General features: G+C 37.1%; 3 protein-coding genes and 1 long non-coding RNA gene across 5 annotated transcripts; 2 read left to right on the forward strand and 2 right to left on the reverse strand.

The window, feature by feature from the left end:
- Window positions 1–1,571: 1,571 nt before the first annotated feature.
- LOC111259680 (uncharacterized) lies at window positions 1,572–4,600 on the reverse strand. Its single transcript, XR_002679769.2, has 2 exons — window positions 4,390–4,600; window positions 1,572–3,994 (listed from the first exon to the last, which is right to left on the reverse strand). It is a non-coding gene; the product is annotated as an uncharacterized LOC111259680 (long non-coding RNA).
- Window positions 4,601–4,611: 11 nt separating this feature from the next.
- On the forward strand, window positions 4,612–7,191 carry ATPsyngamma (ATP synthase, gamma subunit). Its single transcript, XM_022831854.2, has 3 exons — window positions 4,612–5,119; window positions 5,718–5,981; window positions 6,577–7,191. The coding sequence occupies exons 1-3, from the start codon at window positions 4,727–4,729 to the stop codon at window positions 6,796–6,798; spliced, it is 879 nt and encodes a 292-aa protein (XP_022687589.1). The 5' UTR covers window positions 4,612–4,726; the 3' UTR covers window positions 6,799–7,191.
- Window positions 7,192–8,136: 945 nt separating this feature from the next.
- Aatf (Apoptosis antagonizing transcription factor) lies at window positions 8,137–13,295 on the reverse strand. Its single transcript, XM_022831848.2, has 9 exons — window positions 13,139–13,295; window positions 12,343–12,428; window positions 11,858–12,103; window positions 11,307–11,589; window positions 10,662–10,994; window positions 9,656–9,922; window positions 9,290–9,488; window positions 8,628–8,923; window positions 8,137–8,295 (listed from the first exon to the last, which is right to left on the reverse strand). Exons 2-9 carry the CDS (start codon window positions 12,419–12,421, stop codon window positions 8,187–8,189), a joined length of 1,812 nt encoding a protein of 603 aa, XP_022687583.1. The 5' UTR covers window positions 12,422–12,428; window positions 13,139–13,295; the 3' UTR covers window positions 8,137–8,186.
- Window positions 13,296–13,551: 256 nt separating this feature from the next.
- On the forward strand, window positions 13,552–26,430 carry Prim1 (DNA primase small subunit). 2 transcript variants are annotated; one of them, XM_022831839.2, is made up of 11 exons: window positions 13,552–13,770; window positions 14,403–14,482; window positions 14,707–14,867; window positions 17,362–17,524; window positions 17,792–18,069; window positions 18,494–18,640; window positions 18,966–19,132; window positions 20,193–20,354; window positions 20,724–21,975; window positions 22,575–22,733; window positions 26,136–26,430. In XM_022831839.2, the coding sequence occupies exons 1-9, from the start codon at window positions 13,667–13,669 to the stop codon at window positions 20,761–20,763; spliced, it is 1,302 nt and encodes a 433-aa protein (XP_022687574.1). In that variant the 5' UTR covers window positions 13,552–13,666; the 3' UTR covers window positions 20,764–21,975; window positions 22,575–22,733; window positions 26,136–26,430. The 2 variants fall into 2 exon arrangements, with proteins under 2 accessions (XP_022687574.1, XP_022687575.1); XM_022831840.2 differs by having other exon boundaries at window positions 13,554–13,770; window positions 20,193–20,335.
- Window positions 26,431–26,514: the final 84 nt, after the last annotated feature.

Consider the following 26,514-nt stretch of genomic DNA (forward strand, 5'->3'; position numbering starts at 1 on the left):
AATAATTGGATAGGTTTAAATACGGTCCACAGTGTGAGTTGCTTATCGATCTTAGTGTATTCAGCTAAAGCTGAGTTCTAGATGTGCTGGACACTCGTTTCTTAGGAGAAAAGGAACACTTAAAGTTTTGAAGATGCAATTAAAAAGGACGGTGGACTTGTGCAACTCACTAAAATTATTTTCAGGCTTTTTGAGTAGTAATGACCGACCAAAACTTTTATTTAAAGCGAGACTTTCGACCGTGAGAGTTTTAAAAATGAATATATCTTTTATTTTTATCAATGTTTTTCGATTGAAGCTTTCTTTTACAAATATTTTCGTTTTTAAATACCTTCACCTTAAGAAAAATGAGACGAGTAAGGAAAAATATAGAAGAACCATTAATTTCTTATGTGTAGAAGTTGCAGGCTTCACTTAGTTTTCGATCGACGATCATTATAATCAGTACGTGATGCGTAAATGTTTTGAACACCTGATTACTGAGTCTCAGGGAAGTTGGCCACCCAAGGAAACTGAAAACGAGCTTTGCGCAATTTTACCGATTTACCCAACAGATCTTGCTTGCGAATTTCAGTTGCTTGTATTCGGTTTTTTGCAGGGGTTAACATTATGAAGTCTGATATCTCGCAATAGATGATAAATAATAATAGTGTAAACAAAAATAGACCCAGTATACCCAGTATATTAAGGAAGAGATCGCATATCTACGCTAGTCAAATGTACCTGCGCGATGAGCAGGGGCTAAGAATGCATATAACTTTAAAAATATTAGTTTATTATTATTAAAAAAAAAAAAAAAAAGATTTATATTTCAATGTCAAAACAAAAGCCGCGCCCATTTGACGCGATTAGCATATCTGAATGATCCCTTAATAACATAAAATGATTCGATATTAGACAAATTCTGCAAAAATATAGATAACTGGCACTTCAGCTCCATCTGTTTTGATTTAAGTGTGCTCATTCTTGAGGTTTCCGCAGATGTTACAATTAAATGCACCATAAATTCTAACCGGTTCAATGGAAAGTTACCAAAATTATCTTCAAAATATCAGTGCCGTTTATGTATAGGATCGAACAACATGCTATTCTAAGTATAATCGTTAATTCGCATAAATGGATGTCGGAGTGTCGAAATACTCCAACATAAGATCAAAATATGCGAAGTGGTTGGTCAAAAACGTCTGAACGAATTGCTAGATGCGCAAAAATGAATGATGTGCTTTCGTTACACAGTACCAGAGTGTTCAATAGGTAATAAACCGTTGCGCCGTTGTTGACGGTTAGATTTTAACGAATTTAGCAAATGTAGGGCTACCTGTATAATAATATTTTTGAAAACTTTATATAGTTCATATTTTTGCTTATTATAATAATTGTAACCGTAGGCACATTTGTATACCGTTAAGTTGTACAACTTCGATTCAGTAAGGCTACCTTGTGTCATTTTGGCTTCCGTTCTAGGAATGGTAAATCGACATAATATAAAGCGTTATTTAAGTCATCAAGCTTGGCACATACGCGGTAATATAAAAGATTCATATAAAGATAATCAAAACATTTCGCAAAGGTAAAAGCTCCGACTTTTGATAGTGCCTTTTTTTATTTATAAATTTAGCAAAGACACAGCTTTAAGTCAAAACGAATAACCATTGTAATTACGCCCTTGCGCTCTAAAATGTGAAGTAAAAGATAGTCCATTCTATACCAAGCCCCGTTAAGCTTTTGTTGTATGAGACACATAACATTTGTGGCAGAAAGATCTATGCTGTGGTACTAGTGCCGAGTAAACGTTCTTGTGTACTCCACGATGCTGTTTTGAACCGAGCTCACAAATAACCGCTGCTTTGTGTTATGTTTTTAGAGCTGATTGTGCTAAGGGAATAGCTATAGAAGGCCATCCCTGTAATAACTGAGTACTAATATGTTTTCATCTATGGAAGGCTATTTGTGCGCTTGTCAATTCTATTATAGAGATCACAAAAATGGCGAGCATTAGTTTGTATGGCAGAAGCGGCCCATCAGGCCTACCTGTGAACTCCCGGTTGTAATTTAATAGCACCACACGAAATTCCTGATTTAAAAGTTTATATTGTGTATGCGAGTTTCTACAACATACCTGTAGCGCACTGAGAAAAAACAAACAAAGTCAACTAATCTGGTTTTAAGTTACACCTGCGAGAGAGCTGGCTCCGTTTTAAACTAGTAGTGAAAGATTTTTACAGATCCGATTAAAATAATGGTGATGTATGTTTTTAATGCATATATTAAAATATAGTCTAGAGGCACTAACTACAGTTAAAGAAGAAAATTGCGATAATATAATATCGATATAGATGCGATAATAGCCCAGATTAATGTATCTCATTGATTGCCTGTTGCCTGAGCTAAGTGTTATACGATATCATTAATCAGCAGATATGAGTCTCCTTCCATAATTGTAGAGTCTAGTAAACGGAAGCAATATATGTACAAAGTAAAACTATATGCTAAAGATTGTTTCCATTATCAGCCACTGATACTCAGTGATATGTACAAATTTAGTTTTTTTATCGGGTATCAAACTTATGTTTTTATTGTTAATTGAGATTGAAACATATTTTATAATTGCAACAAATGTAATTCTGGTTCCGACCCGCTATAGGTATGTAACTACCTTCCCACCAATTGGTCAATCTCTAGCAGTCAAAATTACTTATTACTGCAAATTTGGCGACAGCGATGGGAGTCCACCGCTTTGTGGAAGGTGCAGCAGTCCGAGCGGGTAGAACTCCTAGTTTTCGACGAGTGCCGCGCTACTAAATGAATGGAGAAAATAGTGCACCTAGCCAGAACAAGTACAAGAACAGGTGGTGAAGCGCTTGAGGCCGTATCTACGCGGTCCAGTTTTAACACAGTGTTACCGAGAAGCGAAGCAAAATTTGCACGAATGGGTCCCTCCAGAAGGAAGCGCAGATGAAAATAAAAGAAGAGACGTTTCATAGGTTCACCAAGGTTAAGCAGGCTCTCAGGTCGCTCATTAAGACCGTTCGTCTGCCCCAGACGCCGGTAGAACTGTCAACATGCCTTTTCGCAAAGATCGGTCTGGGTTCCATGCGGTTGCTGCGAATGCCTAAAAAGGCACCTTTGTTCGCCCTAGGTAAGTAAAGGTAAGTTACTACACCCCTTCTATTCATTCTTTCTTGACTTATCCAGCAACAGCCCGGGCTGTGTGAAAGATCTTCAATTTTCTTCAGGATCAATACGGGGTTATGGACGCGGCAATTATGGATTTTAGATTACAAATTATTTTCAGGGCCGGTACGTGCAGCAGTATTTGACAAGTTCCAATATTCGCCATTTGGAAACCGTCGTAGGCCGTCTCCAAGTGAATGGACTGGTGAAACGGATAATTCGCATGATCACGATGCGTCTCTCCAGGCGTCTGCTGACGCTTCCACGTCGCCATGCCCTTGATGATTACCTTGACAGTAAACGTTGCAATTAAAGAAGTCGTAAGCACACGCCGTGCAAATTACTCCTCAGGTTTTAGACCGTGCTGCGATAAAAATCCTTGAAGGTGCGATCTGCATAGGTGCCTCGTTGTTTGGCATACAAGCTGCGCACGGCGGATAATGCCCGAGTTCCCTAGAATAAACGGTCCTAGAAGAGACAACCCCTTGCACCGGACGTTTCAATCTGCGGAGTCCGTGCTTCTGTCTCTCGCAGGTCACGGAAGCTTCGGTTCAGGTTCGACGTAAAGTGAAGTGTCGAGAGCAAAATCTCGCTATACACATATCGTTTAGGCAGGTGAAGGTCACTGCCAACGCACGGTATCTCCGGAAAAAATGGACGCGGCATAAAGACCACCAGCCCTTTAACGTAGGCAAGTAAAACTGTTGTATAAATTACATAGCTACAACAAATCCGGTGTTTCCGACATCGCCGTCTGTGGATATATATCTCTTCCTCTCCGGCAGCTGACCAATCATCCAGCGGTAGAGCCTTGTCATTGCTGTAAGATAAAATAGGTTCAGGAAAAATTACTTGGTAAAGCAACTAAGAATTAAGTAGTACATTCTTTTGTCGCATATATTATATTGATCAGACCACTCATCTGGCACGTGCTACGATTCGCAGTAAAAACTGTGATCGTTATGTCATTTTATTTTTTCTTCATATTTTTTTTTATCTTGGTGGCACCTGTAGAATGGCCAACTGCTCCACAACATATACTTTAATGATTATGTAAATTAGCATTTAAAAGATATATTCAATGCATATGGTCTAATTTTGACTATTCTATATTACTTTTATTGATCTGTTGATCACATAATGTTACATGGACAAACAGTCTACGCGGTTGTTTTTTAAAACCTAGAGAATTAGTGTGTGGTGTTGTGCTCTTACATGTTATTTAACAGGCATTGTGCATACAGACCAACACTAGAGAATGGAATTAAATCCAAATCGGCTTTTACTATATAAAACTTCTATATGTTCCTTTACTAATTTTCCTTGACACAGCAGATCTTTTTGTAAAATTCCGTCGAGTTTATTTACATTTGGCACGTTCCAATTCTTGACTTGTGCGCGCATTCATCCGGTTTCGAATTGCTGTTTATATTGCAGCAAAGCAGTCACCTTAGTTGTGTGACCTCACAATCGTCTGGCTGTTGGCCGGTAAGTTTTATTAGTGAGAATAGTTTCTAATTTGGCGTCAGTTCCGTGAAACGCTGGCTCCATCATGTTCTCTTTGCTAGCCAAGACGGGTATGGCTGTTGCTTGTCAACATACCCGAGGCATGGCAACCTTGAAGGATATTCGAGTTCGGCTGAAGTCCGTCAAAAACATCCAGAAGATCACCCAGTCAATGAAGATGGTGTCAGCGGCCAAATACGCACGGGCTGAGCGAGACTTAAAGCAGGCTCGACCTTACGGTGAGGGTGCTAGCAGCTTCTACAAAGCGGCTGAAGTATCGGCAGGTCAAGAACAAAAATCCACTCTAATCGTAGCAATTTCTTCGGACCGAGGCCTCTGTGGTGCCGTTCATTCTTCGGTAGCCAAAAAAGTCCGCTCTTGGATGACCGAAAACCCGCAACTTGCCCCGAACGCCAAAATTATTTGCGTCGGCGATAAGGTCAGCCATTTTCGTGTTTAATGAAATACGAAATAATATATGTCGTATCTATAATGCATGCGAATAAAAGTGAGCCATCATTTACAGATTAAGTGAATGTGCACCAAAAAAAGTGAATGTTTGTGTTTATTCCAAAGTGATACAGTAACCACGATTTTACCTACAACTTGCTTTAATTAGAATAAAATAGGTTGCTTATTTGTTAGCTTATCATTTTCATCTTCAATTATTAGAAAGCTAATCACCTAATGAAAGAATTTTGTTTACCCTTTTTCTCAGTTTATTAAGGACAAGCGTTTCTGCTTCAACTGCACATGCATAATCTAAAGCAAATATGCACATATAAAGAAGGCAATTGGATATTTAATATAAAAAAGGAAATTTAGATAAATGTAACTACAGTTCAACTTGAAATTTTGGATCTAACGCGTGGAAACGTTGTTTGGCGCTGGTCCACATGGTAAGGATTTGATAGACTTTCATTAAGATATTCAGCAGACCTTTTTCATAGTGACCCGTTTTTACTTGAAATTGTCAAAAGAAGAAATTTAATTTAGTAGTTACCGTTTCGCTTTTTTATCAACGGCTTCTGCTACAGGTCAAGGGAATCTTGCAACGACTATATGGCCCAAACATTCTGATGTCATTTAATGACTACGGCAAGAAGCCTCCAGTGTTTGAAGATGCCACCGCAGTAGCCAATGCAGTGCTTGAATCAGGATTCGAATTCGACCAGGGCATCCTTTTGTACAACAGATTCAAGTCAGTCGTTTCCTACGAAACGACAGATGCGCCTATATTTTCACTGGACGCCATCTCCGCTGCTCCAAAAATCGCTGTGTACGACTCAATTGATGCTGAGGTAAGTAAGGCGAGATGTGTGTCTCGAGGGCATGGGGGAAAGATAGGGTAAGTAAAAAGTAAAGTTTAAGTATTATTACCATTTCCGCGAAAATCTGCTCTTTCTTATAAATATAAAACGTCGAGGAAGAAATTTCACAACAACGTTGTTATTGATGTCATGAACACCAGTTTGGACAGCCTGAAAATCATCTGAATTTGAATCCGCTGAGCTTATTGCCTTCGTGTGTTGGGGTGATGCGTAGCACGTGTGTCAAACTAATCAACGACGTCATCAAAAGCTATAACAATGACAAAAACGGCAATGACTATTTTTGGTAACGACGAACCAGCAATGTTCAGTAGTGATTTTATCATTAGCAGTACTGTCTGTGGAACAATTGAACTCATCAGTCGCATACATTCGAAGGTTTTGATTTCTGTGAATATGAACCTGTTAAAGAAACTTTTTTTTATCTACTTAAATTCGAACCAAAAATTCAGTCCATAAGAACCCAAACTCTAGTTCGTAGATGACTGTTTGGCTTCAGTTTAATTACGAAAAGAGCAGTAATCAAGGTTTACTTTTTTTGCAATACTCTATATGAAAATGACAGGTGCTGCGTAGCTACCAGGAGTACTCTCTTGCCTCACTGATCTATTATGCAATGAAGGAGAACGCTTGCTCGGAGCAGTCCGCGCGAATGACTGCCATGGATGGAGCATCAAAAAATGCCGGGGAAATGATCGACAAATTGACTTTGACGTTCAACCGTACTCGACAGGCTGTTATTACCAAGGAACTCATCGAGATCATCTCTGGCGCAGCCGCTTTGTAAACGTGCCTACCTTATTTCGATCAATACCGTGAATGATTGATCATGTACTCAAAGGCAGAAAGACCAGGGCTTTGATTTTTATAAAATACAGTTTTAATGACAGTAGAAACGAAAGTTGCTGCCACTGCCTATCAGCGACGATGTGAAAGCGAGGATGGCCCGATTCCAGAAAACTCGAGCCAATTAAATGTCCTGCTTCAGTCTTGGTTTTCCAAGGTGTCCTAGTGAATTAAGATCGGGTAATAGACCCTGTTCGACCACATCATGTTCAATTGAACCTTCACTATACTACAAACACCCAATGTATAACAGAAAGAGGATAAAAAGAATAATAAACATTGGAATTATAACAAACAAAAAAAATTATAACAATCATGTAGTACTTGAATTAAATCGTGAACTTCTTCAATTTTTAGGTAACAGTTTATATGTCTTCTAAAATAGCCCATGATGCTTTGAATATATTCGACTGTCGTGGACTTCGACTAAACTAACTAAACAAAATATTGGTCGATTTTGCATTACGCCCTGAATATACTATATTAATTTGCATATAATATGCAACATTTTTACATTCCTAAGGTTGTGAGCTCACTATTACCGAGGTGAAGCTGTGGCTAGCAACTATATATTTCAAGAGAAACAAGGGTTAGGTCTCATTGAAGCCATCTTTGTTATTTTTTTTTCAAAGGTAGGAGATAACAGGTCACACATACGACAATATGAGATCACGTAGCCTATTATTCTATCCTCAGCTGTTACTTTATGATCCTTCAGATTACTGAAATCCTTAGTTTTAGCTCGGGTATTTTCTATTGCAGAGATTTTGACAATGGGAAGTATTTTGTACACCTATTTTTTGGTCACTCTCGACACATAAACACATTTTTATTTTTAACAAATTACGCTTCTTACAAATAAAATTAAAATATCCCGGGACAAGACATTCTTTTATTATGGGCTTATCTATGGCTCACAATTTCTCGTTTTAGAGCACAGGCTACATCCTCACGTTGCAGTAATTTGACATCCCAAGAAATAGATCGCAGAATATGTAGAAAAAAGAAATAGCTAAAACCCCTACCTCTATATTGCCCTCAATATTAGACTATAAATAAATTTTGAAAATCTGTGACCTTTTTCTCGTCGCACTTTCAATTTTTTTGGCAGGATCAGCTGTGAGCAAAAAATTCTGGTTGTAAGAGTCTGCGTGCAAGAGAAAATGAAGCCCATAAAACAAAACAGTGCAGTAGCCCAGTTTTACGATACAGAAACATGCGGAAAATTCTTATAGAACTGTACCCATGTAATACCTATCAAAAGATGGGAGACATTAACTCATGGACTGAATGAAGCATGTATCTACTAGGCGATTTATTTAAACAAATTTAACTAAATAATTTAAATCCAGCCATGTCATTTTTGGTGATATTCGCGCGCGGTTCAGACGAGCAGCTCATCGAACGCTTCCCAAATATACTTGCGAACAGATCGTTTCTGAAACAAAAAAAATTAGGTTCCTGCTATTATCTCAGTCTATTTATAATTCGTCGGGCATCCTAGTCGCAGTTTTTACACATGCTTTGCTATCATCATCAGGTACTTTAATGATTGGATTAACACGTGAACAGCTGATCGACTCTCTTTATTCGAATGGTTTGATTGCCATTGCCAATTTTAGCTTCTGCCTTGTTCCATGGCAGGCGTCGCTGAAACCGTATTTAGTAAGTACTCAAAAAAATACCATGCAAGTACTTAATTCGATCGCGCTTGGTAACTGCTTTAGAATCAGTCATGCTAGAAGTGACACGAGTATTTCTAGTTCGCACCTGGCCTGTTCGTTGAATGTTGTTGCATCGTGCGGAGTCATAAAACTAACTAGCTTTGGAATTACATCATAACGGATTCGTCTTCCTTTGCTAGCCTTAGTATCCACACGTCGCTTGATCTTTGAGCGTAGCTTTTGAATTTCGATCCAGTGTCGTGAAATTTCAAATGGATCCGATACATTTTGCGTCTTCCGCTCAATGACTTCTCGAAGAAGATGATGATAAAAGTCATCGTCGTCAAAGATTTCCGGCAGGATTTCTTTGGCAAAGCCTTCACCGACAATACTGGGAGCTTGCTAAAATAAAAAAATATATAAGAGTGATGTGAGTTATTTTGAACGAAAATTCTTCTGTTATTTTTATTAATATTCTTATTATCTGGGTCCCTAAGCATGATTTGAATAATACTATTGATAGGCAGTATACGAGCTAGAACTATTGTCTTATTCTTCAACTGACTTTTAATGCAACACGCGTTATGAAACTAACTTAATAGGTAGAAATACTAGCCACTGTAAAAGTCAGCACATCTATGTACCTGTTGATAAATGTCACTTTGTATGACGTATACAGAGCAGGTATTTAGTAATTTTTACCTTGCGTCGAGGTTTTATTATTATTATATTAATTATTAAATTAAAATTCTTGAACCACCAATGTACCTGTTTTAAATTTGGTAAACCGACGATACTGTATTGACTTCGTTTGATGCGTGTACGCTGCAGTAGCCTATCCTGTTCAGCTAAAATGTGCTCAATTTGTTTGAGTGGGGCTTGTTCTAAGGCCGTATAACCAGCTTTCTTTCCTTTAACGGCTGAACCCAACTTTGTTCGCTGGTACCATTTTTCGATCGTTGTGTTTCTGAAAGTAAATTGCATTTAATTTTACTAAAGGCGACACTTCAGTTTTTAATCCGTAAAATAAAATATGTCTGTTGTATAAAATTATATAATTCACTAACCACAGGTTGGCTTGTTTGCTGAAGGCACTAACCTACTCTAAGGTTGTTGCTCCAATTGCGAGCTTACCTAAAATTTAAGAAATTTCGATGAAACTCTTCAGGAGCCAACGAGATTGAGCTATCAGTGCGCATTTTCTTATTCGACGCCAATTCAGTATTTTTTATTTCACGTTCACTGGCATCGTCCTTCCACAAACGTTTGCTGGCGAGAGATTGGTGCATCCGACTATTCTGCTCTCCATCGCTGTATGCCGTTACGATGTCGCTTGGATTTTCTTCGTTATTGCTGGACATTACGTCATCATTTTCATCGACATTGGAATCATTTGATTTCCTGACCACGGAAAAAGAAAAATTCAACAGTGAAGCGATATTTTCCGTAAGAATACCCCAAAAGGTGCCAGTATATAACACCTACTCGCCAATTATTCTAGAGATAAAATAACACAACGCGAAATAAGGATTAATACTTAAACAGTCTCAAAAAATTCTTCATCTTCTATAGAATAATTTTGCCGTTCGTGTCTTTATAAGTTTTATCATAATTGAGCTAACCAAAATCTAATCCATGTTTCCGCTGCCGATACCAACTGTAAAATATTATATTTTTGTGTATTATGGCGCAAAGGAAGCCCTGTTAATTGGCAGATTTGGTAAACAACATTTCAGTCTCCTAAAGTTTCAATATTCGTTTAGAATACGTATAAATGATTGCTTTCCAAACAAAACGTGTGGTGTTTTCTAGCTAATGATTAAAATAAATTATAATTAATGTTACAGCGTGAAGATTTATCATCAGACCTACTCAAAATGGTATATATAGGAAATATAAGACGATCTTACTTATGCTCGTTTATTAGTTGTCACATTAAGCTTTTGAAAATTCTACAGTCAAAACTTACGAACCGCAAAAGCTAACAACAATGAATTTGGGCACCTATCTAACGAAAACTAGCGTTTATTTCGTAAGTAGACAGGCGTAGCTATTACTCTGTCTCCCTTTATTTTTCGAAGCAAACTTTTCTGCAATCTTTTTATCGAGTTCCTGCAGGAGAGTCAACCATTATACAAACCTATGTTCAAGTGACTTTTTAACTTCAGGGAACATCTCTAGAAGTTGCTGTCGAATAGCGATAAGCTGTCCGAACGCCTTTTCGGCGTTTTTAATGGTTTGACGATACAAGCGATTATTGTCGGAATCGGCGAAAAATTCCTTCGTTACATTCTTGAATACATGAAATGGTGGCAACTGATTGGACAACGCCAAAATGCGCTGAAACTGTATCCGATGCTCAAGCAATCTATCCCACACTTTTAGCTGATGCCCAATACAACGACCCTTCTGAACATCTTCCGAAAAATCTTCCGAAGCAGAGTACTCTCTTTCCATTGATTCCTTCAAGTGTCTGTAACGATACGAGGTAGCAGCACGCATTAAATACAAGCGACGCCGACTAGAATAAAATTCATCCTATAGACAATGGTAAACCGAAATATTTTATACTTTGTCCTAGACAGAAGAAAGAAAAATAAAAAATCGTTGCCTTCTTTAGGCAACTTTAATACAACATTTGCTGCCAAATTTCAATAGTTTGTATATACTTAAGGAAACTATAAATTTCGGTATAAGTACGCTAAATTAAACAACCTCTAATGGTGTGTATCGCAAATATTCAATTACAAATTATTGACTATTGTTAAGTTTAACTCCTACTCACTTGAATTTGTCACCTGCAGCGTCAAACTTTATTTTGCCAGTAAAATGCATTGTCTTGCGATTCATAGACTGTGAAGAATCACAGTCCGTCACGTTATCGTCCTTATCACTTTCACTATCTTCGCTTAAGTTATAATCTGTGCTGTTATACTTTTTATCGTTGCTTGTTTCTTTTCGCTTTTCATGCTGTGAGTGAGTTTTACCAGCCTCAACGGCATCTTCATTTAGTTCTTCAACCCCACTACTATTTGAGCCCTTCTCGTCGAAGGACTGTTCGGCTTCCTCTGCAATATAATTTTCATGTTAATTGTTGTCAGTTCACCGTAGGATACGCGCATGCAATCTTATGAATCTTATGCAATCTTAAAAAATAAATGAATATACATAAATTATCTAACGTATTTATGGTGTTGTGGAAAACAAAATTTATAAAGTTTGGGAGCCTCATAAAGTTGCACTTAGAGGTGTTTTATGTTATAGTATTTTATAATACTAGTTATTTCTTAGTGTTGTTCCAATCGGTTTTTGCACATTATAAAAGTGGGTAATTACCACCAGTATCATCCAGCTCGTCCGAATCGCTCTCCTGTGTATCATTTTTGTCGTCTTCTCCTTGTATGTCATAAAGGTCAGGATCAAGTTCGAACCGTTCATCAGGAAACTTTTCATCTTCGAGCATCATCTCTTTTCGAGAGACGACACGCCCTCTATATATGGGTTCATTAAGAAGAGTTGTATTTGTTCGGAATGGGAGCAACTCATAATCCGTTGACGCAGACGTAACTTTCGCTGCACTCTCTGAATTATAGATTATACAAAAAAAAATATGTCACCTTCTAAATCATCGACCCTATACTCCACCGTAATAAAAATTAATTTTTTGGTGGACTGAATATATATCCGCATAATAAAGGAAGCAACTAAGGATTCAATAATAGCAACAATAGATCGCTAACAAAAGCGTCGAAAACAACAAGTTTTAAGATCGGTATGCAATAAGCAACAACCTAAATTGATAAAATCTCGGTCAAACTCACCTTCATTAAGCACATCTTCGATATCTCTTTCTCGTGGCGCCGTTAAGGCCAGTGCCTTCAATTCATCCGCAAACGACATCTCACTACTGTATGTATAAGGAAGTAAACGATGTGTGCTCGTTATATGTGGATTCATATTAAATTAGTTAAATAGATCTAGAAAATAAAAATGAAGTTTTTCATCAAGTTATCCGAAACGATCAGTTCATTACATAATATGTAAAAACTTATTGTGTTTCCTAAGTTAAATCTAAATAAATAAATATAAATAGACAAAAATAAATAGCTTATATCACTATAAAACGCGATCTTGCTGAGAAAGATTGATGCTAGCTATGGGTCGATCATGTATTATTCCAGAAAAGAAGCGCATATTTTAAGTTTTGAGGCATAGTTCAGTTAATTGCTTTGTTTTGCTACATCCGATTTGGAAACCCTTTGCATATGTCAAAAAAGCAACACATATTTAAGCTTTTTTATAATTTTTTCAAACACGTAGTATAGCGAATACTGATGATGAAGCTTCCGAAACGATAACTAAGCCGTAAATATTAAGATAATTAAGGACAGCGATTGTTTTATGAATCACCGCAGATACTAGAGAGAAAGACTAGCGTTTCCGAAGCGATCAAAGGCTTTTTAGTGAACTATTTTAGATAAAAAAAAAAGTTTGATTGAAACGGATCTAATCATATGTCGGAGTTAGAAAGTTACTTTTGCTGTGCTAATCTAATGTAATGTAAACATACCCAATCATAGACATATGTTTCAAATAATAAGGCAAAGCATTACTCACCTCCAGGCTATGTTAAATACTAATTGTCGTCGATATTCAAAATAATACAACGAAAAAAACGTGAGACAAACTTTAGTTGTCGCTAATGGAAAGAAAAGGTTAAAAATGTTTCGAACAGTCCGACAGTTGAAACGACAGTTGCAAGTTGTTTACATTTGCGGCTTAACCTTCGGAATTTCCGCCGTCTTTAATGGTAGATCTATCCATTGATTTAAAAATAATGCCGATGAACGGTTTCTTTTCCCTAACTTAAGTTAGAACAAATTTTTGGCTAATATATGAATTTATTAATTTATTCATTTCAATAAACGAAATGATCTGTATCTTTAAATATAGCTTACAGACTAATAAAGACATCTTCATTGAACGAAGAACAACATTGGTCGCCATTTTAGTATGAGCCACTATCCATTCTACATGATCCATGTACAACTATAATAAAGCGGTAGAAGTTTTGGCGCCAATTATAACTTTTTTGGGTCTAAAAACAAGTTCGGTTTTTCTATTCGTTTAAGTTTCCATGTTATAATGGAAGCAGCTACAGAAACTGAAGTGGCTATCGAAAATAAGGAAAATAATCTCGAACAAGCTGCTGTCCCGACCAAAAAAGAGCAACTAGTCATCGACACGTGGTGAGAATCATCCGCTTTCATTTAGTAACCATTAATTAAACAATGTATTTACATTCTATTTATTCAAAAATTCATTTTGTTTGGGTTCCACACATTTTCGTACAAATCAAATCATATTTTAGATAACGTATTAAATCAACGCAAGCATTTATACAACGGTTCGAAGGACGATTTGCGAACGTGACGGGCAGACGTAATATACATATATATTCAACTCAACCAAATATTTAGATTTCAGGCATTGTCCATACATATTATACGTAGCTAATCATAATTTGCGGATCAACTGTTGCGAACTGAGTCCCATTTTTTAAATTTGAATACATGGATTATATGAAGTCCTAATACTCGCGACTAAACATTACTAAGGAGACAAAGAAAATTTTCAGAATGGATTGACAAATATGTCAAGCAAAATGTGTCAGCATTTGTAGGTCATAGTTTGAACGAACTAAGTCCTATTTAATAGGTCATATTTAATCAGTAAATGTGATTATACGTTAAAAAATATGTCCTCACCCGCAAAACAAAGTTCAGTTTTTTACTACACCTTCGCTTACTATTTAAGTTTAGCTACATTATCTGGCGAATCTAATTCATAATTCATTTATAAACCTTCCGTAACTTTTCAGCTTTACGGATGCTTTGAAGATCTACTATGACCGACTTTTTCCAGTTAACCTATTTTACAAATGGCTGAGTTACGGAAGAGGTAGGCTATGTAATATTAACGCGTGGCTAATTTGTTATAAACAGGAGCATCAATTAGTTATCGTCCGACAGTTAGACCCATTAGCTGCTTAATTAGCATTTCTGGTTATGCAAAATTTAGTAAACGACCAAGACGATTGATAGAAGTGATCAGATACTCCTAGGGGTACTAATGCTTTAAATACTTATATCACGAATAGTCACAGTTGTATCCTATCATTACAGATCCTGCCGAGGGATATTTTGTAAATCGAGAATTTTCATTTACACTTGAGGGAGACATCTATTTGCGATATTTATCATTTAAGGATAATATCAACTTCAAAGCAGACCTCATTAAAAATATCCCGATCAAGATTGATCTCGGCGCAGTCTACGACTACATCGTATGTTCTCGTTTTTAACTTCCTTTATTAACAACAGTCGATAAAAGATTATTCTGCTATAGGCTCAGTAATACATTTAATTTTAACAAATGATTAAAAAAAATTGGTGAGAAGCGCTGCGGCCAGTATGCCTTGTAGTAAACAGGTTGTTAAGTACTGCACGTTTTGCACTAGGTGTTTCAACATTGATATCTTCACCGCTCCAAGCACACTTTTGAATCATTGAAAAACATTTTATGTAGTCATCTAAACATTCATACAAAAGCATTCTTGCATAATTTTGTTCCATAAATTGAAATATGTCGTGAAATTCCCCGTTGTGCTTAATAATGCTACAATGGTCTAAATTTCTCTTGTATATTAAAGAAAGAAATGTAATTTTTACGTAAGTCTATGTTCTACACTAATTAAGCATACGTTTGTATAAGGAGAATGTACTGTTTATTCAGTTGTATGTTGAGGACTGCAATTTTAAGAATAAACGTTCTGATAATCTTGTTAGCTTTTTATTTGAGTGTGGCCACAATTTAGGTTTATAAAAGCTTGAAAAAAAAGTGGCGTGGTAAAAACACCCTGATTCCTCATAACATATTCGTATGTGCTTCTTCCCAAAAGAAGTAATCGAAATTGACAAGTCGGTGCTCAAAACTTGTTATAGGGTATTCTGTCACACATAGCTTAACGGTTAACCCGCCGGCACTTCTCCTATGTCTATCCCAAAACACTAAGCTTAAGCAAATTGACCAATTACTAAAAAAATATTGTTTTTATAGTGAAACATAGATTTAAGATGGCATTTTGAATGCAATGTGATAATGTCTAAATTATTATACTTCTAAGAAAATTTTGCAGTGGACCAAATTCGCCACTAAAAGTGGGTTTAGTGTAAAGATCAAAACTAAGGGACCATTAAGAGAAACGTTTTAATGACACTTGGAAAGCAGAACTCATCGTTCACTACTGTACACGCTCACACATAATTATCGTAGACACTGGTAAGTATACGTTTCAGTGAATTTGTATACGATAGGTGCATAAAAGCGTTAACAATCGGTGACAAGCCTGACCTGACATGAGAATGAGGAATGACACTCTCATTCATTCGTACCCGGAAGTTCCAGGATTTTAAGGACAACATAATCAAGTTAATTTATTTTTCTCAAGTTATATTTTGGTAAAACATTGAGAAATTGGTTGTGAATGAGCACTTTAAACTTGGATATGAAAGCCAAAGATAAACTATTAAGTTGTATTTGATCGATCAATTTGAAAGCTTAAATATTCTATACACGTAAGAGCTACGTTGCTACGGAATTTAGAATAGAGTAATATGCGAACTATTCTTTATAGACTTTAGCAGTTTACGCTCGCAGATAACATTGGCGATTATACTTTTCCATAGCCTACAACAAGAGTGTGTCATTTTGTTAGTAGACTTTAGTTTTAGGTGGTACTTTAGTTTTACTCGGGAAAATATAATTAAACATTTGCAAAATGGAGCGTTTTTTATCATCTTGCGCAAGAAGCGGGCTGATAATGGCAATTTTAAATAGGTTGAAAATTGCGCCGTCTTCAAGTTAGCGTTAAAAGATCAGAGACAGGGCCAGTAGGCAATGCAATCACATTTCTTCAGACGAGGGCAGAAATTATTTTTCATATCCAGCCCCATTTCTGTGTCAGTTTTCAAAAGCTGTCTATCTCGTTCTCGACAAATGAGTCACTTATGATGAACAGTGAATACCTGTTTATTTTGAACCACTAACTCGTTCGATGAACAAGACCCGGTTTCATAAACAAAACGAACGGAGGATTAGTTGACTTTATGAAACTGAATTTAGCGTGATAAAATTGTGTCAATTAAACAAACGCATGCGAGAGCTCTAGTGGAGTTCGGGTAGGGTACTAAAGCCTAAAAATGAACCTTTCTTCAGGGATGCCTTCAACGGCATTAATAACTATGGCAACAGATAATTACAAAATCATATTTGCTTTAGTGTCTCCTTTAAACTAAATAAAATATAACAGTACTGAAAAGAAAAAATGTTTGAGTTTTGAGGGGACGAGGTAGGCAAAACGCCAGATTAATAAGCACCAAGTCCGGGATTCCATGTAAAGCTGAGACATAACATTTTAAAACTACTCAGGCTGTTAGTGTAAGTTAAACACTTGCTTTGAAAAAAAGTTTAATCAGGGTGACCATCACTGTATTACTAATCGGTGATATATCCAGAATAGGAGCCGAGTCATTTTGAAGCTAATTTTGTGATATCGACGTTAAATAGTTTCAATTTCGTTAAAAAATAAGTGATAATAAAGTCGCCGACAAAGCTAAATTTGACCCTTAAACTCTCATTTAAAATTGTTTTCTCTTCGGTAGAAAACGTTTTCTACGTATGTTGTACGTATATTGGACTCAAAAAAGCGGCCACTTTAAATGTTTGAGCAAATAATACAAGTGTAATAATGTATACATTTAATGGTAATTTTCGACTAGAACGACAAGTCGAGCAGAAAACCACGCGAACGCGAGTATGTCCTGGATATTGACATGACTGATTTTGACGACGTCCGTTCTTGTTGTTCGGCAACCGACATCTGTTTACGCTGTTGGCCATTTATGACGATTGCTATTCGTTGTTTAAATGCCGCCCTAACAGGTATAGAAAAATCATAACTAATAAGTGGTTTCCTTATCATTCTATTAACTATTGACAATAAAGGAGGCATGGCTAATCGCAGACTAATGTTAAATGCAACTGTGTGGAAATTTTGATTTTACAAAATGCGATCTTATTTGCTTGAATTAACTTTCTTTGTTTGAGTGTAGGGAAAAAGTGCGATGTGCAGTTATAGATTAAGCCTTGTCAAACCTCGCACACGTTCACATATAACAACTCTGCAACTACTGGGTGTCTTTTGTTTAGAGGATTTCGGATTCCGACATCTCCTTTGGGTATATTCGGGTCGTCGAGGCATCCACTGTTGGGTAGCAGATCGTATGTCACGAGAAATGTCATCATCATGCCGAGGCGCAGTCACCAACTACCTAGACGTTCTCACCGAGGTTAACCCTAAACGCCCTAAAATCCTCTTCAAGATGCATCCAGCCCTCGAACGGGCTGCTGGCATCATGCGCAAGTACATGGACGATATGGTTGTGCACAAACAGAAATGGGCCGACAGTACTGACTGGTGGACAAAAGTAATTCGTCGAATTAAATTGACTTAAATTAATTGAGATAACTAAATGTTTTACGTTTTTACTGTTTCTAAGAATTGCTTCAAACGGCCTTTGTACCTCGAAGCCTGAAAAAAAATAAGATAGCTATAAAAAGTCGCCATCTAATGTATACGTAACGTCCTATTAGGATAGAAAAACAGCTTGGTAGATGCATTGCCTACCCACAGCTGTTGACATTTAACATAATCCAATCAGAGGGCGCTTTGGATGGCATAAAAAATCGAAAAATAATCCTTATTTTATATAACTTGCAATCGTCAAGTTTTCTGGCTACCGTATCCGAGAGTAGAAATAGTCATTTGTTCCATTGAGCTAACAAATTACTTGGCAATGTCCTGCAGGTTTTATTCCCGTGTGTACATTTATCTTTATCGTTACTGTTTAGGTATTAAAAATGTGCCTTGATATAGACTTACGTGACAACCTTGAGAAACGCGTCCTGGAAGCGAAAGACGGAATAACCCGTTGGGAAGTTTTCAAAGCTCTCGCCGATAACAGACAAAGCAAAAAGCATCCGTTCTACTTTGAAGAAGTAAGTTCGTTAATTGAAGTGTATTATTTCAACTCTGCATTAGTATTACTCAAACCGATTGCTTTTGTTCCTATTTTCTTTTGTGCTATTTTATAGCCTTTTTTTGCCTTTCGCAAAATCGCAATCCAGAAACCATCAATTTAGAATCAGATTGAATTTTATTACTTCTAAGTACTATCTTTCGTTTTTCTCAATAGTTTACATGTACTAGTTGTTATTATATATATATACTATAATAATCTGGAGAACGCATTTGTATACTCTTAGAATTCTAATTTCAAAAATTGGTTCAAATTATAAGTGTGAGCTGTCTCTATTGTTGCAGTTACTTTTTCATTTACTATATCCGCGACTAGACGTAAACGTTTCGATGGGACTTAATCACCTTCTCAAGGCACCTTTTTGTCTACACCCCAAAACTGGGCGTGTGTGTGTGCCCATTGACGTCGACAACGTGGATGAATTTGATCCGTTTAGTGTACCAACAGGCAGGTCCGTAAAAGTATTTACTTTTTTATCTATATGAGCCCTTCGAAACAACGGGTTTCTCTTCGAAAAGAGGGAAGTGATCGATCTATGCTCCAGCAAACATCTACATTTCGTGAGAAATTTTATATTTGTTTGCAAATGAGCAAAATAATTGTTTTAAAAGCAACATGTTTGTTATTACATAAATTATACCCATCGTGCGTATTCAATTATTATTACTGAGGCAATGAAAGTTCGGTAGTGTCTGTAAGCTTATTGACTACCAGCTGCCTTCATCAATCAGTTCTCTACATCCAAAATGATGTTTGTAATTTTCATAATAGGCCATACATTTTAGTAACGTCAATGTGTAATTCGAAGTAATCGAGTTTACCTACTAGTGTATACCAGTTATTGCCATGGATTAGGTCGCACTGAATGTATGAATTCGAACAATATAGAAAGTCAGGAGTTGAGAATAACTAGGTTTTTTGGTTAGTTAAGATATTGGATAGGAAAACAGCGTTACTATAGAGACCGTTATAAGGCAATCATGCATTTCGCCCTGAGGATGGGAAAAGAACAATAGATGGCTAGTAAACGCTTACATTCAAAGTAAGTTATCATTTATTTAATAAATTCCCCCCGCCACGGTCAATCAACTTACGTATTAGTTGTTGTACATAATATTGCAAGCAGGAAAACATAACTTGAGCTTAGAAGAACAAAATGTTCAGAGACCAAAGTCTTCATAATACTTACACATTAGTCAAAAACAAATATATATATACATATATCAGTGTTAAACGACTGTTGTTACTGGACTAGTTTACTTTAGATAGGCAAGTTTCCATCTTATTAACATAGACTCGACTTTCGCCCGATATGCAGGTGTCACTACAGAGTTCTCTCATCAGATCGTGCTTATGTATAGTATTTCGCTGAAACCATTAGATAGATGATACATATTCGCGCATGTATGATACATAATGATATTAATAATGGGCTTTCATATAGAAAATTAACTAGATAATAATATATTTGAAACTATGACCTGACTACAGTACGTACAACGGATTTTCAGCTCGCTGCTAGCTGAACTGGACGCGTACATAAGAGGTGAAACAGAAAATTTGGCTGACTTCAAGAAGACTTCCCTGAAGCCATACGTCGAATATTTTGGAAGTTTCGTCCGCCGTCTGCTTGCGAAGGCGCCTCATAGGCCCGGTACGCGCATGCCTACGCGGTATCTATGTAATTTTCACATATCATTTCGCATATGAAGTAAGCGATTTTTTAGCAGGTTGAATGAACGTGCATGATCGCTTGCAAACATTCAGGGTATCGCATCGACTGAATTTTGTTACCATTATTATTATTTAATTATCCATTTTATTATTATTATGCACAAAATATGATAGGACGCTGTTGTCCTAATATTCTACACAACCAAGGTGTGCAGGTGCATTCGGTGGTACCAATAAAAGTATTAATAACTTTTTCAGTGATTTTGTAAGTGTTATAATAGACGAACTTCATGACGTTCGGCTGCATTTCAATGCACAACATTAGCTTCGGCAAACATTTTGGTGACTGTTAGCTTAATTTATTTCAGAATACGACGATCTGGACTTTTGAATTTTGCGGTTGTGTGAATTGTGTGAACAAAACGTAGATCAAGCTACGAATAAAGTTTCCCTTTAATCAACGGACGAACTGTGTCGTTTTATTATAAAAGGTTACAATTGTACACCGATAATGGATCCAAAGTAATTTTATACACTCTTTGCTCTGGTGATAGATCTATGTAGAGTAATTTCACCTTGATATTGTAAATACAATAAAACAGGTTTTGTGAGGGCTAAAACCTCCCTAAAGATCTATTGGTTCCAACTATGATAGTTTCAGCTTTGTTAGAAATTAGTATACCTAACAATTTTCATACCTTATATTTGTCTTGCGACCCAGTATCGCGCTGTCTAACGAGGTTAATATTCTGAATATTTATTTCTCATGACAAATTTTCAAATCAGGGTAAAGCTGGTAAAGCCTGGTGGAGAAAGCTAATAAAAGGGTAAAAGGCTAATAAAGGTTGTTTACATTTATCTCAAATTAAAACGTCGTCTCATTTCTACGATGTTATTTGGAACAGCTTATCGAAGCGAACGGGCTAATCATAAATGCTTGAACTCTTTAATATACAAAAATGTAACTAACACGACTCAGAACTTGTAGAATAAACGTATTGTCAATGCAATGATTTCTTAATAAGCATAATATATTTCATCACATCATTATTATTCGACGCCATTACATACGACATCATATGTAAGCCAATAAACAACTTGTTTTCTTGTACCAGCTGCTGTTCGGAGCCATTCGTTTTTCTCCGAACTTTCCTTGCTATAAATACCAAAGATCTATATTTATTAAATGCGCGCTGCCAGATTGCTGGTACCCTACTTCGATCTATCGTGGTTTTAGCTTGAAAACAAACTGATATAAAACTTTACAAAACGAAGCACCAAAGTGAAATGAGTTCTTGGTATAGTATATGCATTGACTGAGAAGTTTTCACATTAAATTCTGCTTCAGTTACCCTTTCCATATCGTCAGCTCGAAGCGCTCTATCTCTGTGGGAGTGTTTGCAAACAATATCGTTCGTGCGTTGATATATGACAATCATTTGAACCGAGATAGTTATAAATTCAATTGTAGCACTCTGTTTTGGAGTAGATCTCACGCTTTGCAGTCAGGCCTGTTCCGTTTTAAGCAAAATGGCCAAAAGCATCCGCAGCCAGCGTGGCAAAAAAATGCGGGCCATAAAGCGTGTCCGTTATGCCCAGAAGCAACTTAAGCAGCTGAAGGTAAATATCCTTAGTCCTCAGAGTAAACAATGTAGTGTGCGCTGTTCTATCTTGACTGCTGCAGGCCATAACTTCAAAGAATGAATTGCAGTCCTTGCTATTTCTCTTCCCTTATGCGAGATGCGATTTTATTAATTCTAGTACTTTGCTTTTGTTTAATGACTGGTGTTCGTCACATGATGGCGGAATATTTGGCACTTTAGTAGAATTTGATTTTGATTTCCCAACGCTAAAATAAACCAAATCTTCAAATATTTATAGTACATTTTATGAGAGATCTCTAGTTTGGAGTGGAAGGGCGTATAAAGAACGAATAAACATAGAATTATAAGCTATTTTGTATACGGTTTCTACCATGTACTTTGTCAAAATGTTGGTTTTCGTGATTCAAGTGACGCGTGTTTGTAAATACTGTGATTTGTTCTGTACTACATAGTGCCACCTATGGTTGAAAACTATTGTCTACCTGACGAAACAGTTATTGAGATTTTAAGACGTTCCGAATTGTACATTATATTGTAATAAGTGTTTTATCAAGGTGGTAATAAATGTTGATTGGCTAAAAACTAGTTACTGGTGTATCACTTTCTTATGAATAGGAGACAGTAGCAAAAACGGTAAACCATGTCACTGTGGGCAGCATGGATATAGATTCTGCTAGGGCAGAGGTTGCAGATTACATCGAATGGAAGAAAAAACAGGTTGCAGAAAAACTACAGAAACAAGAGGAAAGCGCGATGGATTTAGACGAAGTTCCGGTAAGAAAAATGATGCACTCCAGATATTCAGCGAACGGTTCTCCTTAGTTTTGGATGCCACTATTCCATAGGAATGTTTCTTTTTTTTTGCATTTGCAAGGTAACAAATCATACTGATGTATCTTCAATAATGTACCCAAGTTTGAGATCCGGAAAAATATGGATCAAAACTAGAATCTGTCTACATTATTCGAATGGTGGGATGTCCCCGAAAATTCTAGAAATTAAGAATTTTATCAATATCAATCTTGATGCCAAAACACGTGTTTTCATCATTTTGTAACTACCGAAGTATTGCAATGCTTTTGGCATAGTACCCATACATTTTTAAGCTTTCAAGTCAATCTGAATTTTTAGACTGGGGCTAGTTACTTTGAAATATCACATTGACAGTGGGTTAGCTTTCAGGGGTACTTTAATATCATACTTTTAACGGTTTCCTAAAAACTTAAAGACTTTATCTCTTTATAGGCAATAATCGCTTACAAAATTACTGAGAGATAAAATGACGTAAAAAAAACTAAACTAAAGTGCCTAAACACGGCCTTAAGTACCGCTTTTTAATAATTTCTCTTTCAAAACTGTGCTCAAAAGCCTGTGCCGCCTTACTAAACTACTCTGCCTATTACAGCAATGGCGTCGCTTCATTGTACACATGGCGAGAAACGCTGCATGAAAATGTTCTATAAACCGGTATCCTCAAGTGATGTATTAAGTGTACCGAATTCGCCCCGTAATACATCAGCCACATTAGAACTTGTTGCCGACCGCCCTCAATGACAATAGTGGAATACGTTTCGCGTAAACCATTTAGGAGTGGGATGGAGTTACACGTTTTTGTTACACGCATCTCGGGAATACGCGTTGGGCTGTCCTGCAACTAACTGTTGATCCCGTGAAGGTCTGCCGGTTCCTACAGACAACTTATCTCAGGCGACCTTAGTGCACTGGAAAAGATCGTCTATCGTTGATTTGTATACTGAATCTTCTTCCAGCGCTTCATCGGCATCACAGTTTATGCGATCCCTTTCTATCTATAGATTATCCACAACAGCCGATTGAGGAGTTACCAAATAGCATTTTAGACTAACGAACATGGATTGAAGTTCTTAGTGTAGCTAGAGGAGATGGTAGAATCGCGCTGAATGATGTTCAAGTACACTTTATTTCAGTAAACGCCCCATGCTCTTTGTTTCCGGTAGCTTTTTTTTTAATGCATCGCTTTCGTTTAAGCAGGCAGTAGCGGTCCTCAGGTGATGATTTTCTCGGGTTCTGGTACGTGTTCCTTGGTTATAACAGTAGCTTTTTCAAGTTAACGATATAATCAACTGTGATATAATCAGCTCGTCCAGGTAACCATTCGCTGGCACGATATGCCAGTCTTGCAGGAGATGCTGAACCCAACACGAATAGCGGGAGTGTAGCCTCTATTTAGAGCAACTGATAACCTTGTAAACTCTTAAGTCGAACTTCGCCGGATAGCGGACGATGTAGTCTTTGAGACGTGTAAACGCCTGAATTAGGCGAACAAAGCATGTGTTTCCAATTTTTATTGAAAGCATAGGATTTTTTATGGGACGGACATCGGCGGTTTCTGCGGTTTCTAGCACCACAGAAATCTCGAACAGCTGCAGGCTAGAAACTTTGAAAATTGAATACGCTATTAACAGGGGTTGCCATATGCTCCGAAACGTCTTTGAGCATTCTGGGATCTTGCTTGACGGAGTGCTCAGACTACCTATAGTGAAAAGGCAAAGGCAGCAAGCCATGCAATCGACCTAGCGCTGTCGGTTACTATCAGGACGAAGATGGAACTAGAGAACAAAGTAAACCTAACTTTAAGTAATGTGACACGTTAGATGAGCAGACACCAGTTTGAACTACTGAGAAAAAGGCACTATTTATTTGTAAAAACCCTAACGTTAGTTTGGGAAGATACATTTATAGATAATTTATAGATAAATGCTTGGGAGTGAAACTTAATCAGGACCCAGTCGGAGCTTTACACCAACTCAAATGCTGAAGAAGGGAGCTTCAACCGCATAAAGTTTCAGAACAGACTGGTGCCGAAATCAGAAATTGGGGGTAAGAAAAAGAGGAAGGTACTGTAGCGGCGTATTGTATTTTTCTACGTAGCCCAAAAAGAAGTATCAGATCAAAAAGAAGTAAAGACCACCCGAGGACGCCACTGCGGCTTCGTTTTCCGCGGGTAAATAGAGCATTACAAATCCAGGTCTCACTGTCCATAAGCGTTTGCAAACGTATCTTCACGGAATAGGAGAGGCGCTAAGCGACTCGTGCATCACATGCAACGATGGCATGTACGACGCCATGACTCATATCTTGGGGCACTGCACCGTCTATGAAAAGGAAGGGGTACAAGTGGAAGAAAACTAGGGCATACATTTAAGGCCGACGTCATGATAAACTGAATTCTTCGTAAGGTAGCAAGAAGGTTATAAAGCTTAAAGACCGGGAGCGAATAAGACATAGCCAGACGGTAGAATTGCCCCGAGCCCTGCGTGAATGCAAGAGTATTTTTCTTGGAGGAACATGGTTTTTGGTGATCACCCAGCCAGTTAAAAAAAAATGGTGGCTAAAGAACGACACTACTGTAGCACACGCTTAGAGGCCAGGCCCGGCGTTGGTAAAGATCTGCAAATTAACTTCAAGAAGACACATTGAATTCTGACCGCCTACAGGAAAACTGCGATTCTTCTGTATAAGCTTAAGGGCAAGCGTAGAAGCCTTGTCATTTACGTTTCTTTTCAAAATTGACTAAAGTTTAAAATAAATCGAAAGCTATAATACATGGATCGGAGTCAATAAGTGCAATCTAGGCCATATTGAAGTTTAGAGTAAAATAGATATATGTCGTGTTCTCTTACCAGCTTTACTATCCAGTTGCAGAATATAGTGCTTAAGGGCCGCTATAATATTTTTTTAGTTATTGATTCAGTACGTCCTCGACAACTTTGTTGAGTTAAAAGAAATTCAGGTAAATATATGCTCCTTTCGTATAATGTTATGGGGTATGTGATCTCATCTCACCTGAACCAATAACGTAGGTAATATGAATTGTTCTGTTAATAATAATTTGCTAATTGGACCATTAAGAGCATTCACTGTCCGTTAAGCAACTACGAAATACTCATTTTTAATAGCAGGAAAGTACCCGCTTAATTGATAATTATACTAAGGCGATAATTATTCGACCGTACAATTGTCGTTAAATTCAGAGAATTAAGCGGTAATAATATTTGTATTATTATGATAAGTGTATTCATTTGGTGAAAAATGTTTATTTTAAGCCGTGGCGTACACATAATTTTTATGCGTTACTTTTGTTTGTAGAGCTAACTTTATTGAATCCTAATCAGACGTCTTCTCTACGAATTGCAGGAATTTAGTATGAAAACTATGAGGAATAAGAGCGGTGACTACCCCAAATGGATGGGTCAAAAACAAATACGCAAGCAAAAATACAAAAAGGACAAGTCAAGGAGGAGTAATGGTCGTAAAAAAGGGTGGTAGTTTGGAGGAGGGCTCACAACAGTGATTAGCTCTAAAGCTAGCATTGTTTCAAAAGACTTGTGGTTATGGCAAAGTAAATAGAGCACTATTCATTCACCGGCTGCGTTAGGTTGTTATACAGGCAGGTTCTCTATGAAAATAAAGTTTTGTGTATAAATTGGAATGAACTCGTGTCTTAAACATTGTATGCATTTTATTTAGTTTAAGCTATTGACACTTGCACATCATGTTTTCAATTAGGATACGT

This window comes from Varroa jacobsoni, unplaced genomic scaffold (genome assembly GCF_002532875.2).
Source record: "Varroa jacobsoni isolate VJ856 unplaced genomic scaffold, vjacob_1.0 scaffold_357, whole genome shotgun sequence".
In the NCBI taxonomy this organism is placed as follows: Eukaryota; Metazoa; Arthropoda; class Arachnida; order Mesostigmata; family Varroidae; genus Varroa; species Varroa jacobsoni.